The following is a 14,494-nucleotide window of genomic DNA, read 5'->3' on the forward strand; positions in this document are numbered from 1 at the left end:
TTACACATGAGTTTCCATTTTTATTCATGAATTCTAATTAATATTAATCAATTTTAATTTGATTTAATCAATTTTAGTTTGATTTAGTCAATTTTAATTGGATTTAGTCAATTTTAATTGGATTTCGTCAATTTTAATTGTATTTAGTAAATTTTAATTGGATTTAGTCAATTTTAATTTGATCTAATGAATTTTATTTTGTATGCGTCTATTTTAATTTGATTCAATCAATTTTAATTTTATTTAATCAATTTTAATTTGATTTAATCATTTTTAATTTGTATGCGTCAATTTTAATTTGATTTAATCAATTTTAATTTGATTTAATCAATTTTAATTTGATTTAATCAATTTTAATTTGATTTAATCAATTTTAATTTGATTTAATCAATTTTAATTTGATTTAATCAATTTTAATTTGATTTAATCAATTTTAATTTGAATGAGTCAATTTTAATTTGATTTAATCAATTTTAATTTGATTTAATCAATTTTAATTTGATTTAATCAATTTTAATTTGATTTAATCAATTTTAATTTGATTTAATCAATTTTAATTTGATTTAATCAATTTGAATTTGATTTAATCAATTTGAATTTCATTTAATCAATTTTAATTTGGTTTAATCAATTTTCATTTGGTTTAATCAATTTTCATTTGATTTAATCAATTTTAATTTGATTTAATCAATTTTAATTTGATTTAATCAATTTTAATTTGATTTAATCAATTTTAATTTGATTTAATCAATTTTAATTTGATTTAATCAATTTTAATTTTAATTAATCAATTTTTATTTTAATTAATAAATTTTTATTTTAGTTACTCAATTTTATAATATTTTTCAAAAGCAATTTTTTTTTGTGTTTTCCTTTTTCCATTGAAATAACATTACCCGCCTTTGGCTTCATTGGCTTTTCATAAACAATCTTTTGGACGTTAGGCTTAATTTGTGACCAAAATCCAGTCACATTTTACGCCATAACTTTTGAACGGCTGAACCGATTTTAAAATTTCAAAAAGGGTTCGTTTCCAAATGACGCGAGCTATGTGATGCATCTAAAGAATGTCACGTGACGCGAGGATTTTGATTAGTCGAAAAGTGATTTTTTGGTTTTTTTAGTAGTCACGAGCGCAATAATTTTCTGATTTTCAAAAACAAGGTGTTGACCTATTCTTCTTTTACGGGTATTTTGTTTTACCACTGTTAAACCATGAGCATCGTTGGGCTACTCACTCACGTTTTCCTATTATATATAAAGCAATAGTAAAAAAAATTGAAGTAATTATTTTAGAACCATTAAAGGTAGCGCATCGAGGGGCTATTCACATATATTTTATGTACGCCTGTTTTTTACGGTACGATGTGTTTATTATTACTAGCGCAGCCTTTGGGTCGTCTTATTTAAGGTTTAATGTTATGTTACCTGACTTTTTCATTAAAGAACGATCAATTATTGTAATTAAGCTAGATTTCATAACCACACGGAGGAATGAGTAAAAACCAAGTAAAAAATAATATGCACGATACCGCAAAATTTATAATTATTAATGCGAGTGTAAACGGAGCCTCCGAAATGAACTAGGCCCATGCATGCCCTTGGTTGAGAAACATATTGCTGCATTTAGTGTATAGGTGTCACAGTAGTGGCAACAGCAGATGTGGTTAGTCCCAGCGAGCTGAAAGGCGAATACACTTCCTCTTGGCTCGTAGCTTCTGTCGCAGTATCCTTAATTCTTTCTTTTAACATTGCCTCTCGTAAAATACTTTCAGCCATTCCCCTACTTGGGCATTTAAATTTGGGGTACTGTTCATCCCAGGGTGGGGTTGTATAGCCACCTAGAAAAAAACACGATTCAATTAGTGTGAAAAAATATCTGAAGTAAAAATCAGTATCCTTTTCTGATAGCGTGAGACAGACGAGAAGTGCAAACGATTCAATCGATTCAAACGAGACCAAATTGGAAGAATTTCTACGTTTGCCAGACAGTAATCGTTGCTCTAACGATGCAACAGTTAGCTTTATAAGTAAGACATGTTTCGTAATAAATCATCAAAAAATACTTACTGTCGAAAAGTAAGGTTTTCTGATTAGGGTCTAACAAGGAAGCCAATATATATATATATATATATATATTGTCAGCTAGAACATCTGCAAATCTTTTTTCTAAATTTTTTAAACGACAGGATTGTAAATTTGCAAATTTTTTTGCTTCAACTTCATGTGTCTCCTTGAAGATAGTTAGCAAGCCTCCGATTACACTTGAAGATATCAAACCAGATTTTTGAAAAAAATCTGTGCCATTTTTAAGCGGCCTCAAAATTTCGACGAGCTCAGTTGCATCTTCATTTTCATATCCTCTTCTGTTGGAAGCTCAAAAGACATCTTAATTTTTTCTTTCTTTGCTTTAGAAAAAACATGGGTCATGCCTTCTAGCATATTATCCTGTAATTAGATCAAAAATTGGGCTAAGAAACCTACATAAAACTGATCATAAAATCTTCCCTGATAAAAATGTGACCTCCAGTTTCATTTGTCTTCTATTTGAAAATTTCAACTTACCTTAACAAATCGCTCCAGGGCGAAAAACATGGCGTTCCATCGCACACCTCCGGCTTGTTTTAGGTCCAGACCTCCGGTTTTAGGTTTTAATTCTTCGGTCCACTTTGCTGAACGGCGAAAGAAATTGATCCACGACTGGAGGCGACTTAGGAGTGGTTTGGCCACTGTGTCGTTCTTTAGCGCATCATTTATAGCAAGCTGAAGAGTATGCGCTATGCATCTTTTCCTTTCCCAAGATGCCGGCTTATTTAAATAGTCGAAGCTGTCTGTACTATCAGTTTCATCCGGTACTGGTATTTCCGTGTATTGCGTCAGCCCAAACTCAGCACCCATTACACCCCATGCTGCAAGAGTTAACGATTTGAAGGTTATAAAGACACTGAACTGTGATAATCAAATAAATCTGAATCTATTTTGGTTTTAAAATCATTCGCACATATTATCTCTCACTATGTAGATAGGTTTAATAATTATAAATAGGATTATCGATGAGAAAAAAATTCATGCTTTCTTTTTCACACTACCCTTAAGAGTACATTAATCCCTATTACGTTCGTCTAAAACAATCTCTTTTTCGGCCGTAACTTCCGGCTTCATCTTCTTCTTGAACAAGCCACTGTTTATCGGGGAAAACGTCCACCATGTTCAGCGCTCTTGTTATGTTGGACGCATTGTCGGCGCAGACACAAGAAATCTAAATATTTAAATGCTTTAGTTTAATCACAAAAATTTTAGAGTTTTTACCTCTCCGTGTGACGTAGTCCAGGAGAGGTTCTGTAACGGCCGTGTCTGTGTGTGTGTCTGTGTGTCTGTCTGTCTGTCTGTTCGTTGTTACACCCACGTGACCGCGTTCGCAGTTTGCGTATCGGAGCAAACGTGTTCGCCATCTCCGAACTGCTTTCACAGTCACGGAAATGGCTCCTCTACTTGAGTTCTCACACCACTATCTTCTGGTCTTTGTCCATCCCACACAGACACCAGTCTGTTCTTACTGGCTTCTAATCATCACCATCTTCTGTTCTTTGTCAATCCCACATTGACACCAGTCTGCACTTACACTGGCTTCTAACACCACCATCCACTGGTCTTCCGTCTATTCCACATAGACACCAATCTGTATCATTGGCTTCTACTCCATTATCATCGTTTGGTTTTAGGATATACGCGGCGATCAGCTAGGGTTACGAGAAACGTCTAGCCTCCCTAAGGTGGGATCGCCACCAAAGGTTTTCGCAATTGCGCTTTTTCCTTACTATTATAATGGAAACGAATCGTATATATACCCCAAATTTGAATAAAGCCGGCAAGAGGGGTACCCTTCACTTTAAACGTCAATATTAGCAAAGTTTGAGAAGATAATAGGTATAACTTTATTTTAAACGATTTAACTATTATTAATGTTAATTATTGAAGATTAAAATAATTAAAAATAATTATATTTATTTAAATATTAAAGATAAACCTCTCGTGCAAAGAGAGAGATTATCATTGCCTCCTATATCTACCAAGGCCCGTGCATGCGATATATTTCCTTCATTGCCTCCTATATCTATCAAGGCCCGTGCATTGTATATATATTTCATTCATTGCCTCCTATATCTATCAAGGCCCGTGCATTGTATATATTTCATTCATTGCCTCCTATATCTATCAAAGCCCGTGCATTGCGATATATTTTTCAAAACAACAACAAAAATGGGAAACCCCAACTCAGAAACATAATAACGTTTTCATTGGATACTTAAGTTTATATAATCTTCTTGACACGGAGAGGTAATATTTTGGTTTTCCCAACTTGTTCTTACTTGGGATGGCACAATTCCCACTTCCGCCAACTCGTGACGAATTTTCATTAGAATTGCCTCTCCACTGTGTTTTCCAGGGAAGTGGGAAAAGGCGATCAAAACATTTCGTAGTTGCCAAGTTTTGCTTATATATTGACATCTTATGCCGATCACCGATTGGCGATGCCGGCTAGACCACATGTCCAAAGTCAAGTGGAGGGTTTTTTCCGAGGGGGAAACCACCAAGAAAATTTTGTACACCTGATTTCAGATTTCAAATGACTTCAATTGAACTATCATAGACTTCATTTGACTTCAAAGACTTCACTAACTGTATTTGATTTCAGATGACTTCAATAAAATTTATAAAGACTTCAAGTGACTTCAATATAATTTATAAAGACTTCAATACAATTTATAAAGACTTCAAGTGACTTCAATACAATTTATGAAGACTTCAAGTGACTTCAATATAATTTATAGACTTCAAGTGACTTCAATATAATTTATAAAGACTTCAAGTGACTTCAATACAATTTATGAAGACTTCAAGTGACTTCAATATAATTTATAGACTTCAAGTGACTTTATTACATTTTATAGACTTCAAGTGACTTCAATATAATTTATAGACTTCAAGTGACTTCATTACATTTTAGAGACTTCAAGTGACTTCAATAGAATTTGTAAAGACTTCTAGTGACTTCAACATATTTTAAAGACTTCAAGTGACTTCAATAGAATTTATAGACTATAGCCGATTTCTATTTTTTTCTCAAGACTTCATTAAATTGTAATAATTAAAAAATATCTATGTACTTCGCTATTAAGTACTAAGGTGCAGAGCAACCGAAAGCAATTATCTATGCAGAATTATATGGCGCAGATACAAGCCCGGATAGTATACTGATCCATTTGATCGTCGCTTATGTCTCAAGAATTCTGCGACGTTTCACGCGGGAAAATATGATCACGTGATCGGCGCTTATGTCTCAAGAATTCTGCCACGTTTCACGCGGGAAAATATGATCACGTGATCGGCGCTTATGTCTCAAGAATTCTGCGACATTTCACGCGGGAAAATATGATCACGTGATCGGCATAGATATGTAAGTTTTACTATATCTAGGGTGATCGGCCGCTATTTACGGAAAGAAGTTGTTGTCGTGGCATAGCAAACTCAATCACGCCAGTGAGCGCTTGGGCAGTAGTTTTTGCAAGGGGTCGGTCATTCATGAAATCCCGTACGCTACCCGCGAAATCCAACTTAAGAAATCTCATAAAAAATCCGAAATCAATAACGAAATAACAAAACAGTAAAGAAATCACAAAATCAGTAGATAAATCACAAAATAAGTAGAGAAATCACAAAATCAGTAAAGAAATCACAAAATCAGTAACGAAATCACAAAATCAGTAACGAAATCGCGAAATCCATTACAAAATTCACGAAATCCAAACTCAAAAGAAATCACAAAATCCAACGAAATCAATTGAAATATCCCAAAATCTGCCGAAATCATGGAAAAAATCCGAGGAAATCACGGGAAAAATTGCAAAATCCGTTGGATTTTATCGAATTTTGAAATCAAACAAAATCCGACGAAATCAATTGAAATCCGACGAAATCAATTGAAATCCGACGAAATCAAACGAAATCCGAAGAAATCAAATTGGATTTCGAAATCCCGTACACTTTTTCCAAAACGTCCGACCCCTCAGGTTTTTGAAACTGATTATGTCTGATTCATACTCGAATTCATAGTTCAGAGAACTAGAAGACACAATTTTTAAATTGGCTGCTTGTATGCTGTATTTTGAAGGTTCCCAATTTAGTTAAATAGTAGTTTAAATTAAGCCAATTAAACTTCGCCACAAACAAAAATATATTGTTTTTACGAATATTCTTTGAAAACGGAATGATTAGTCCAAAAAGGAAAAAATTCTGGGGAAGAGTGTCTGGCTCAAGAGTCTGGTAGCATTGCACCTCCGAAAACGGCCGAAAATTGAGGGATCAAGATCAGGGCCCCCCTGTTTGACTGGAAAATTTATAGGACATTGTCCACTGTAGTGTGCAGCAATAGTAACACATCTCCATAGTCAAGCTATCAAAACTTCCAAAATTTTATTGGTCAAACTGTCCAGTGACCCCCTTAGTTTTTAACAAAATTATGGCACATTTTAAAATTCCAGTGTCCTGTGCTTATTTCCGGCCCTGATCAAGACTATCGAAAATAAAATTTGAAGAAAAGGAAATTTGAAAGATGGAATTTCAATAGACTTCAAGGGATTTTTCTAGCACTTCATTTGACTTCAAGAGATTTCCAACGGACTTCGTATGACTTCTAAGAGACTTCAAGAGATTTCAAAGGGACTTCAAATGACTTCTCTTGACTTCAGAGAGACTTCAAGAGATTTCAAAGGGATTTCATATGACTTCAAGAGACTTCCGAGAGACTTCGAATGACTTCAAGCGATTTCCAAGGGACTTCCTAAGACTTCCGAGATTTCAACTAAACTTTGCGATTTATAGAGACTTCAAAAACAATTTATGGACTTCAATTGTGATTTCAAAAATTTTGTACACCTGATTTCACAAGTGGTTTCCCCCTCGGTCTCGATGCACTACTGTATGAGTTTTTACCGCTAGATATTTCGTATTTGGTTCGTCCATATCGCTAAAAAAGACAAAACAGTCTCTGCAAACTCTACGTTGGCATTTCCTTTCACCTTTTCTCCATGTTTTTAAAAAATAGTCATATTCTATGTGGTGGTACCCATCCGATAAAAAGAAAGGGATGGTAACTCTATTCCTTTGCGTAGCTTGGAATTGAGCAAAAGTCAAGCGATTATCCACTTCGAATTCAATTTCTGATTCTGTGATCCAAAGCCAATTTGGTATTTCTTCGGGATATAGATCCTCTTCGCCCAGGTTTCCTCGTTCACCAATAGCTGCTATCCAAAATACCCGTTCAGATACTCCCCAAAGTTGGCGTGGAATTGTTTTCTTAATATCATTAATGGTTTGCTCCGTATTAGCTAAAACGAATTCCATTGTTACTAACATGGCTCTAATGGCCATGGATCTCAAAGACATGGGTGACCGAGATTCCATATTGATTTTAAATATATGAAGAGATGCTTTAAAGTTAATAACTGAATGTTGTATGTGCCCTTAAGTGTTAAATTTCCCCTTAAATACCTACTGTTAATTAGATAAAAATATTCGCCAAAAGTAACATTAGGTCGATTGAAAGGTTACTTACCGATAACTGGAATCGAACCAGGATCTTTCGAATTCCATATTTAGCAGCCAATACGCTACCAATCGACCTAATGTTACCTGTGATCATTGAGTGTGAAACTATAAGTCTATTTTTCCAATAACTACTATTTATACAATGTATGACGGAGGTGATATTAGATTTTTTGGCAAAGGTAGTTTAAGTATAGTAAAGCATATATAAGGCTCATTAGACTTCAAAGTTAATTGTTGCGTTGAGTCATAATTCCAAGAAAAATCCTTCTATGCCAGAACTTCGAATTAACTAAAACGTCATTGTTTCTAAGGCTTGAGTTCCAAGAAATTTTAATTTTATTTAAAGGTATGGTTGTTAAGTTATATTTCTCTATTCGTTTAAGTATGTCGTGCCAATTTTCCCCTGCTTTCACGTGCAAAAGCGGTAGGCATGATAAACTACATAAATTACCTTTTACACTCCCTTTAAGAAGTCAGAACAATATAAATACCGCACCCACCGCCCCGCAAACTACAAAATATCCTCATTGCTTTCGCTTAATCTCCCTGCTAAAATTAATAATTTCTTCAAAATGGTAAGTAATATATATAAATATATATTTTTGGTACTTTTTCTTACTACCCCATAGTTTTATGTTATCTAGGCTCAAAGCAGCAACCCTTGGGAGACTCTTCAACTACAGTTTAGTCAATCCGAACAAATAGGAGTTAAACTATGCAAGTTTAATAATAAATTATACGTAGACATAAGAAAGTACGCTCTACCCAGAATACCCCTTAAATCGGGGGTATGCATACCCATTGAAATAGTAGACGACTTAGTTAAGGTTTTGAAATAAGCATCTCTGAATAAGTTACCGCAAAGTTCCTGTTTGCCTGGGATGTTGGAAATCGAGAAAATAAAAGAAAAGGGTTGTCTAATAACAAAATATAGGGGCCAAGCGCGCGAGAAGCAACTGGATTTGAAGGCCGTCGATATACCGGAAGTAGTAGAACTAATATCGAGCATCTTGAAGAAGGTTACGTTGAAGTAGTAAAATGTCTGATGATGAACCACTAGACCTTTCTATTTTTAGAGCAGAAAACTTTTATGAATTAGTTAAAGTAAATGTAGCCAGATCTAGGAAATTTAACTGTTCATCCTACGAATACAAAATTATCTTTAAAAACCTTGATAAAATATGTGTGACGGAACTATATGAAAAATTGAAACTCATATTTCAATCAATCATTGAGACTATTATCAACGCGGGTAGAGACTACAACAGAGTCAGGTTTTGTGTTAGAAGTGACCAGCTGGAAAATGCCATAAATTTAAGATTTATGGCGTTGAACGAACTGACAGTTGATAAGCTTTTTGGTGCTATAAGCCAAGTTAGTCAATCAAATCGTAATTTCATTTTAGACGGTGATATTAGAATTGATGCAATTTTTCTATAAACTGATATTCCAATATCGGGTAGAAAATCAGTCAGAAATAGATCGATGTTATCACTAGAACATTACATGAAAAACAGGAGGACTTTTTTACCAATTTTAAACGATGACGATCTTTGCGTAGCTCGAAGCATAGTGTGCGGAAAAATGGTTGCGGACTTAACCTATTTAAAACAACAAAAACAAGATAGATCTGGTTTCGACTATAACCGATACCATAGAATACAGGCACCTAACAGACCGCTACAGAGGGAAGAGGCCCTAAAACTTCACCATGAAGCTAACTTACCGGTAGGACCCGTTAGTATAGAACAGATTTCGGCTTTTCAAAAAATCTTAGAACCCGAATACCAAATTATAGTGTTTAGCGCTGAAAATAATTTTAAGAAAATTTATGAAGGTGAAATTTACGCTGAAAAAAAAAATTTCCTTCTGCTTGTAGATACACATATGCATGTTATTAAAAGTTTAGCAGCCATGTTCGGATGTGTTTCTTATTGTAACAAATGCTTGGTAACATTTAGTAATGTATTTAGGGCCTCAAATCATAAATGTTATAATGAACTCACAAAATGTTGGCGATGTTACTCTGAGACATTCCACGAGAGCCCATCCTTGGACGTCGTGAAATGTCCAGATTGTAATAGGTATTTTAAAGGTCCCGAATGCTTCCAAATACATAGAACTAATAAAATTTGTGAAAAAGTAAAACGATGCAAAATTTGCTGCGAGGAAATTGAAAAAAATCACAAATGTAGTAAAGTATGCCCAAAATGTAAAATTGAACACCCGCCTAGGCTTTGTTATGTCCAACCCCTTACTAAAAAGTATAAGGAAACAACTTATTGTTATTTCGATACCGAATGTATAGTAGATAATTCCCTTCATACCCCAATACTTCTAGTTTCTGCTATACAAATAGAGGAAAATGTTTACGATTATAACATTTTTAGAGGACTAGATTGCGTAGACAAATTTATGCAATACCTAACCCAAGTAGATGAAAAAATTGTTTTTACAAGAGACAACAAAAGACGTAGAGTAACCAAACCTAGGTTTGAAAATGTTACTATTGTTGCTCATAACATGAGAGCCTATGACGGGTTTTTCATTTTACAATGGTTAATCCATAATTATGGAAAAATAGAAATTATATTCGATGGAGCAAAACTGCTAGCAATGTTTGTTAAAAACCAAAATTTAAAATTTATATGTAGTTTTTCCTTTCTGGCTATACCATTAAGGGCTTTTTCGGAGACATTTCAGTTGGGTTCAACCTGCAAGCAGTTTTTCCCATATATCTTTTTAAACAAAAACAATTTAGATTATTGTGGAAAAATTCCCGATAAATCTTATTTTCAGCCAGAGTTTATGAAAAAAGATGATAACATAGCTTTTGAAAAGTGGTATAGTGAAAAGTCAAAACAACCCGTTTATAATGCCATGTTAGAGTTACAAGAATATTGCGTGGCTGATGTCCAAGTCCTTCAGAAGGGTGTAGACTGTTTTCGTAACCATTTCAAAAAGTAACGGGTTTAGACCCAATGAATTGCGGTGCGATAACCATAGCGGGAGCTTGTACTTCGGTGTATCTTCACACATACTTACAGAAGAATACCCTTGGTGTCGTTTCTAACCCTGGATTCCGTGGTTCAGGTAACCAGAGCAAGAAAGCCATAAAATGGATGGCATGGGTAAGTAAGGAAAGAAAGGTCGAGATTCAAACTGTAATGTCAGCATCAGGAGAAAAGAAAATTGGACCATATGCAGTTGATGGTTATTGTGGTGACCCGGAAATAATTTTAGAATTCATGGGCTGTTTATATCACGCGTGTAAAAAGTGTTACAAAGGAAGTGAGTGGAATAGCGTAGTTAAGGAAACCAATAAAGTTATTTACGAAAAAGGACTTGATAGAATACAATACATTAAAGAGCTTCATCCTAGGGCTGAGATCATTACTATGTGGGAATGTGATTACGATAAACTCATGGCTGAAAATTCAGATTTTAGGGAATTTTGTAATTCAGTCGAAGTGTGTGACCCTATCTTATCAAGATCAGCGCTTTATGGAGGACGATGCGAACCCCTAAAGTTATACTATAAAGCAGATCCAAGTAAAAATGAACGTATTTTATATTTTGACATTATGTCTTTATACCCTAGTCAAAATAAATATGGTATTTACCCGAAGCATTTCCCTGAGGTGATTCAATTCAATTTTGATTATCGGAAAGACGCTTATTTTGGAATCATGTCGGCGACATTGTTACCCACATATGGTCTGTACATTCCTGTATTACCCTACAGACATAATGGGCGATTGTATTTTCCTTTATGTAAATCTTGTGTAATCGAAGAAAATACTGAACTTTGTAGTCATAGCGATGGTGAAAGGTCAATTTCGGGCGTGTGGTGTACCCCAGAAATTTATAAAGCTATGGAAATGGGTTACAAACTTTTAAAAATATCAGAAGTGCATCATTATAAAGAAACTTTCAAATATGAAAAAGGTGTAAGCGACGGACTTTTCGGTGGTTACGTAAATAAATTTTTAAAGATTAAGCAGGCCAACTCGGGGTTCCCCTCCTCAGTTAAAACCTTCGAAGAAAAGAGGGAATATTTAGATTCAATTTATGAGACTGAAGGAATCAAAATCGAAATGGATGAGGTAACTAAAAACCCTGCTATGAGAGCAATCTCAAAAATTTGTTTGAACTCACTATGGGAAAATTTGGATTAAATACTAACAAACCAAAGTCTATCATAATAGATGATTATAAAGATCTAATTGGCATTTTAGTAGACGACACAAAAGAACTTATAGATTTAAGGCCCCTAAACGAAGAGCTATGTTTGTTAACGTATAGTTTTAAGGATGAGTTTCAACCCACATATTATAAGGGGAACCCATATGTTGCCAGCTTTGTTTCATGTTATAGTAGATTAACTCTTTATGAAACACTTGCAAAGTTGAATGAGCGTGTACTTTATATGGTTCTGATAGCGTAATCTTTGTTGCAAAAGAGGGAGACTACATACCCCCCACCGGTATTAACTTGGGGTGTTGGGTAAACGAACTGGGAGAGGAATCAATTTTAGAATTTGTTTGCAATGCTCCAAAAAGTTACGCCCTGAAAACTACAGACAACAAAACTATCGTGAAAGTAAAGAGCTTAAGTCTTCAAAATCGAATAAATGAAAATATTGTAAATTTTGACTCCATATTTGAAAGTATTCATAATCAGTCGAAAAGAATTAGAGTAGCCGTTCCTTTTAATGTACGTAGAGATAAATATACGGCAACAATAATAAATAAAAAAATGGAAAAGACATTTGGATATACATTTAAGAAGCGCGTAGTTAAGGGTTTTAATACATTTGCATATGGTTACTTAACAGAGACAACTCAGGATGAGTAGATCTAAAAAGAATGTACATTTTTCACCAAATGTAACTGTGTTTGAAATAGGTAGATAGACGTAATTACGCCCTTTACGATGCGCTAAGGTTTAAAGATCGTATTCGAAAGGTGGAAAAAATGTTACTCAAATATATACAATTCGAACTGAGCAATAAAATATTCGAGTGTTGAATTCTTTGTGTCATTTTAATTACATTTATTAACCATGGCGTGTCGAATAAAATTTGTAGCGCCCTTTCAGATGTTATGCACAGGTTCTAGCATGTGTGGTAAATCATCGTGGGTTTTTAATTTATTAAGATATAGAACATGCATGATTAGTCCAAAACCAGATCGGATAGTTTATTGCTATTCAATTTACCAAAATGAATTTGATGATCTGAAAAGGGAAATCCCTGAAATAGAATTTTTGGAAGGGTTACCCCCGAATAACGAAGAATTTTGGAATAGAAATCAAAATAACCTCCTGGTGTTGGATGATTTAGCTTCAGAATGTGGTAATAGTAAAGAAATAGCTGATATGTTTATTAAGGGCAGTCACCACTATAATACCAGCATAATTTTAATTACACAGAGCTTATTTAGTAAAAATAAAGAGTTCAGATTGATTAGCCTAAATTGCGTTTATATTTTAATATTCAAATGTCCCAGGGATTCATCGCCAATACAATTTTTAAGTAGGCAAGTTTTTCCTAGAAAAAGTCAGTTTCTAGTGAAGGCCTACGCCATTGCTACTGAAAAGCCTCACTCGTACATTTTGATTGACTGTCATCAAGCCACGGATGAATGTCTACGAGTTAGAACAAATGTCCTCCCTCCAGATAAATAAATATGTACGTATTTATCGACGAATAAGAAAGAGTGACGGTGCATTTTTAATCTATTTAATACAATGATGCTGCCGGTCTCACTTCGTAAGAAATACCCCTACCTAACTTTGCTTAAACGAAGCAATAAAATTCAAAGAAAACACATTCTAAAAAACAGTACCAAAGATCAATTAAAGACGCTTTGTAATATTTGTTTTAACATTACACACGGCGGGATACCTTTGACCTGCAAACTAAAAAATCATTTAAAACGTCACAGGAGAGTTATAAGGCTATTGGCTCAAAAGTCTTTGCCATTAAGTAAGAAGCGTCAGTTGATGATTAATCAATCAGGCGGAGCCTTTTGGCCAATGTTACTGGCTAGTATTATCCCTAGTGTTATCTCAGCTATAAAAAGTTTAACATGAAGAAAATGGTTTTGGTGCCAGCCAATACCATTTTGGACCCGGTGGATAAAGAATTATCTGAGCTAGATCAAGAAATGCATAACATTGTTCGAAAGTCCGGGTCTACAGAAACTAAACTAAGAGAATACTTGGAAACCCTGCAAAAATATTTAAATATGAAGAAACTAGTACAACCCATTACCGTAAAAACTGTATCGGCACCTCCTACAACTTATCCAGTGCTACCTTCTACCCCGGTGGTTTCTACTTCTACCGCTACTTTACCCATTACTCCGAGCCTAACAGGAATACACGCAACTACCCCCATTATGCCTACCGCTTCTGCACAGGGTTCCACCATTTTTCAAGCACCACCTAGCGGGTCCACCTTGACATGGCAGCCATTTACGGCTACGGCTATAGCGGCTAAGTCTCCACCACCCAAAAGAAAAAAAACTCTACGTAAAAACAGCGTGGCTCAATCATTAGATGAATTTAAAAAATTTCAAGAACTATATTCGCCTCTTCATTCTAAACGTAAAACCAGAAAAGATAAAAAACTGTTGTACCCACTACACTATGGGAAGAAAAATTTAAATAAACGTTTTTTTATTGATTGCAATATTTATTTTGATGTTTCAACAAATGATTACATAAAAACAATAGAACCAAAGCTTCATTATACATTAAATCATTTGGTTTATATAAATCTTGAATAATAACGTTTAGATTATAACCGTAACAGGCATTAACTAGATAAAAAATACAATGTAAACCGCATGTTAAAGATAATGGATATTGAACAGGTACA

General features: G+C 34.4%; 2 protein-coding genes across 2 annotated transcripts; both read right to left on the reverse strand.

Annotated features, from left to right (window-relative positions):
- Window positions 1-2,319: 2,319 nt before the first annotated feature.
- LOC149637826 (uncharacterized) lies at window positions 2,320-3,047 on the reverse strand. Its single transcript, XM_089850736.1, has 2 exons — window positions 2,566-3,047; window positions 2,320-2,448 (listed from the first exon to the last, which is right to left on the reverse strand). The coding sequence occupies exons 1-2, from the start codon at window positions 2,896-2,898 to the stop codon at window positions 2,320-2,322; spliced, it is 462 nt and encodes a 153-aa protein (XP_089706862.1). The 5' UTR covers window positions 2,899-3,047.
- Window positions 3,048-3,112: 65 nt separating this feature from the next.
- Window positions 3,113-7,464, reverse strand: LOC149637827 (uncharacterized). The gene is made up of 3 exons (XM_089850737.1): window positions 7,207-7,464; window positions 4,371-4,610; window positions 3,113-3,259 (listed from the first exon to the last, which is right to left on the reverse strand). Exons 1-3 carry the CDS (start codon window positions 7,462-7,464, stop codon window positions 3,113-3,115), a joined length of 645 nt encoding a protein of 214 aa, XP_089706863.1.
- Between the last annotated feature and the right edge of the window lie 7,030 nt (window positions 7,465-14,494).

Source organism: Phalangium opilio, unplaced genomic scaffold (genome assembly GCF_054372755.1).
Source record: "Phalangium opilio isolate 3A_F unplaced genomic scaffold, DU_Popi_V2 ptg000094l_1, whole genome shotgun sequence".
Taxonomy (NCBI): Eukaryota; Metazoa; Arthropoda; class Arachnida; order Opiliones; family Phalangiidae; genus Phalangium; species Phalangium opilio.

Excerpts from the sequence above, each read along its gene's own strand:
- LOC149637826 (XM_089850736.1), bottom strand. The coding sequence starts at position 2,898 with ATGGGTGCTGAGTTTGGGCTGACGCAATACACGGAAATACCAGTACCG. Across the intron at positions 2,449-2,565 it reads CCCTGGAGCGATTTGTTAAG|GATAATATGCTAGAAGGCAT; the intron begins GTAAGTTGAAAT and ends ATCTAATTACAG.
- LOC149637827 (XM_089850737.1), bottom strand. The coding sequence starts at position 7,464 with ATGGAATCTCGGTCACCCATGTCTTTGAGATCCATGGCCATTAGAGCC. Across the intron at positions 4,611-7,206 it reads AATCAGAAATTGAATTCGAA|GTGTACAAAATTTTCTTGGT; the intron begins GTGGATAATCGC and ends ATCTGAAATCAG. Across the intron at positions 3,260-4,370 it reads TGGGAATTGTGCCATCCCAA|ATTTCTTGTGTCTGCGCCGA; the intron begins GTAAGAACAAGT and ends TTAAATATTTAG.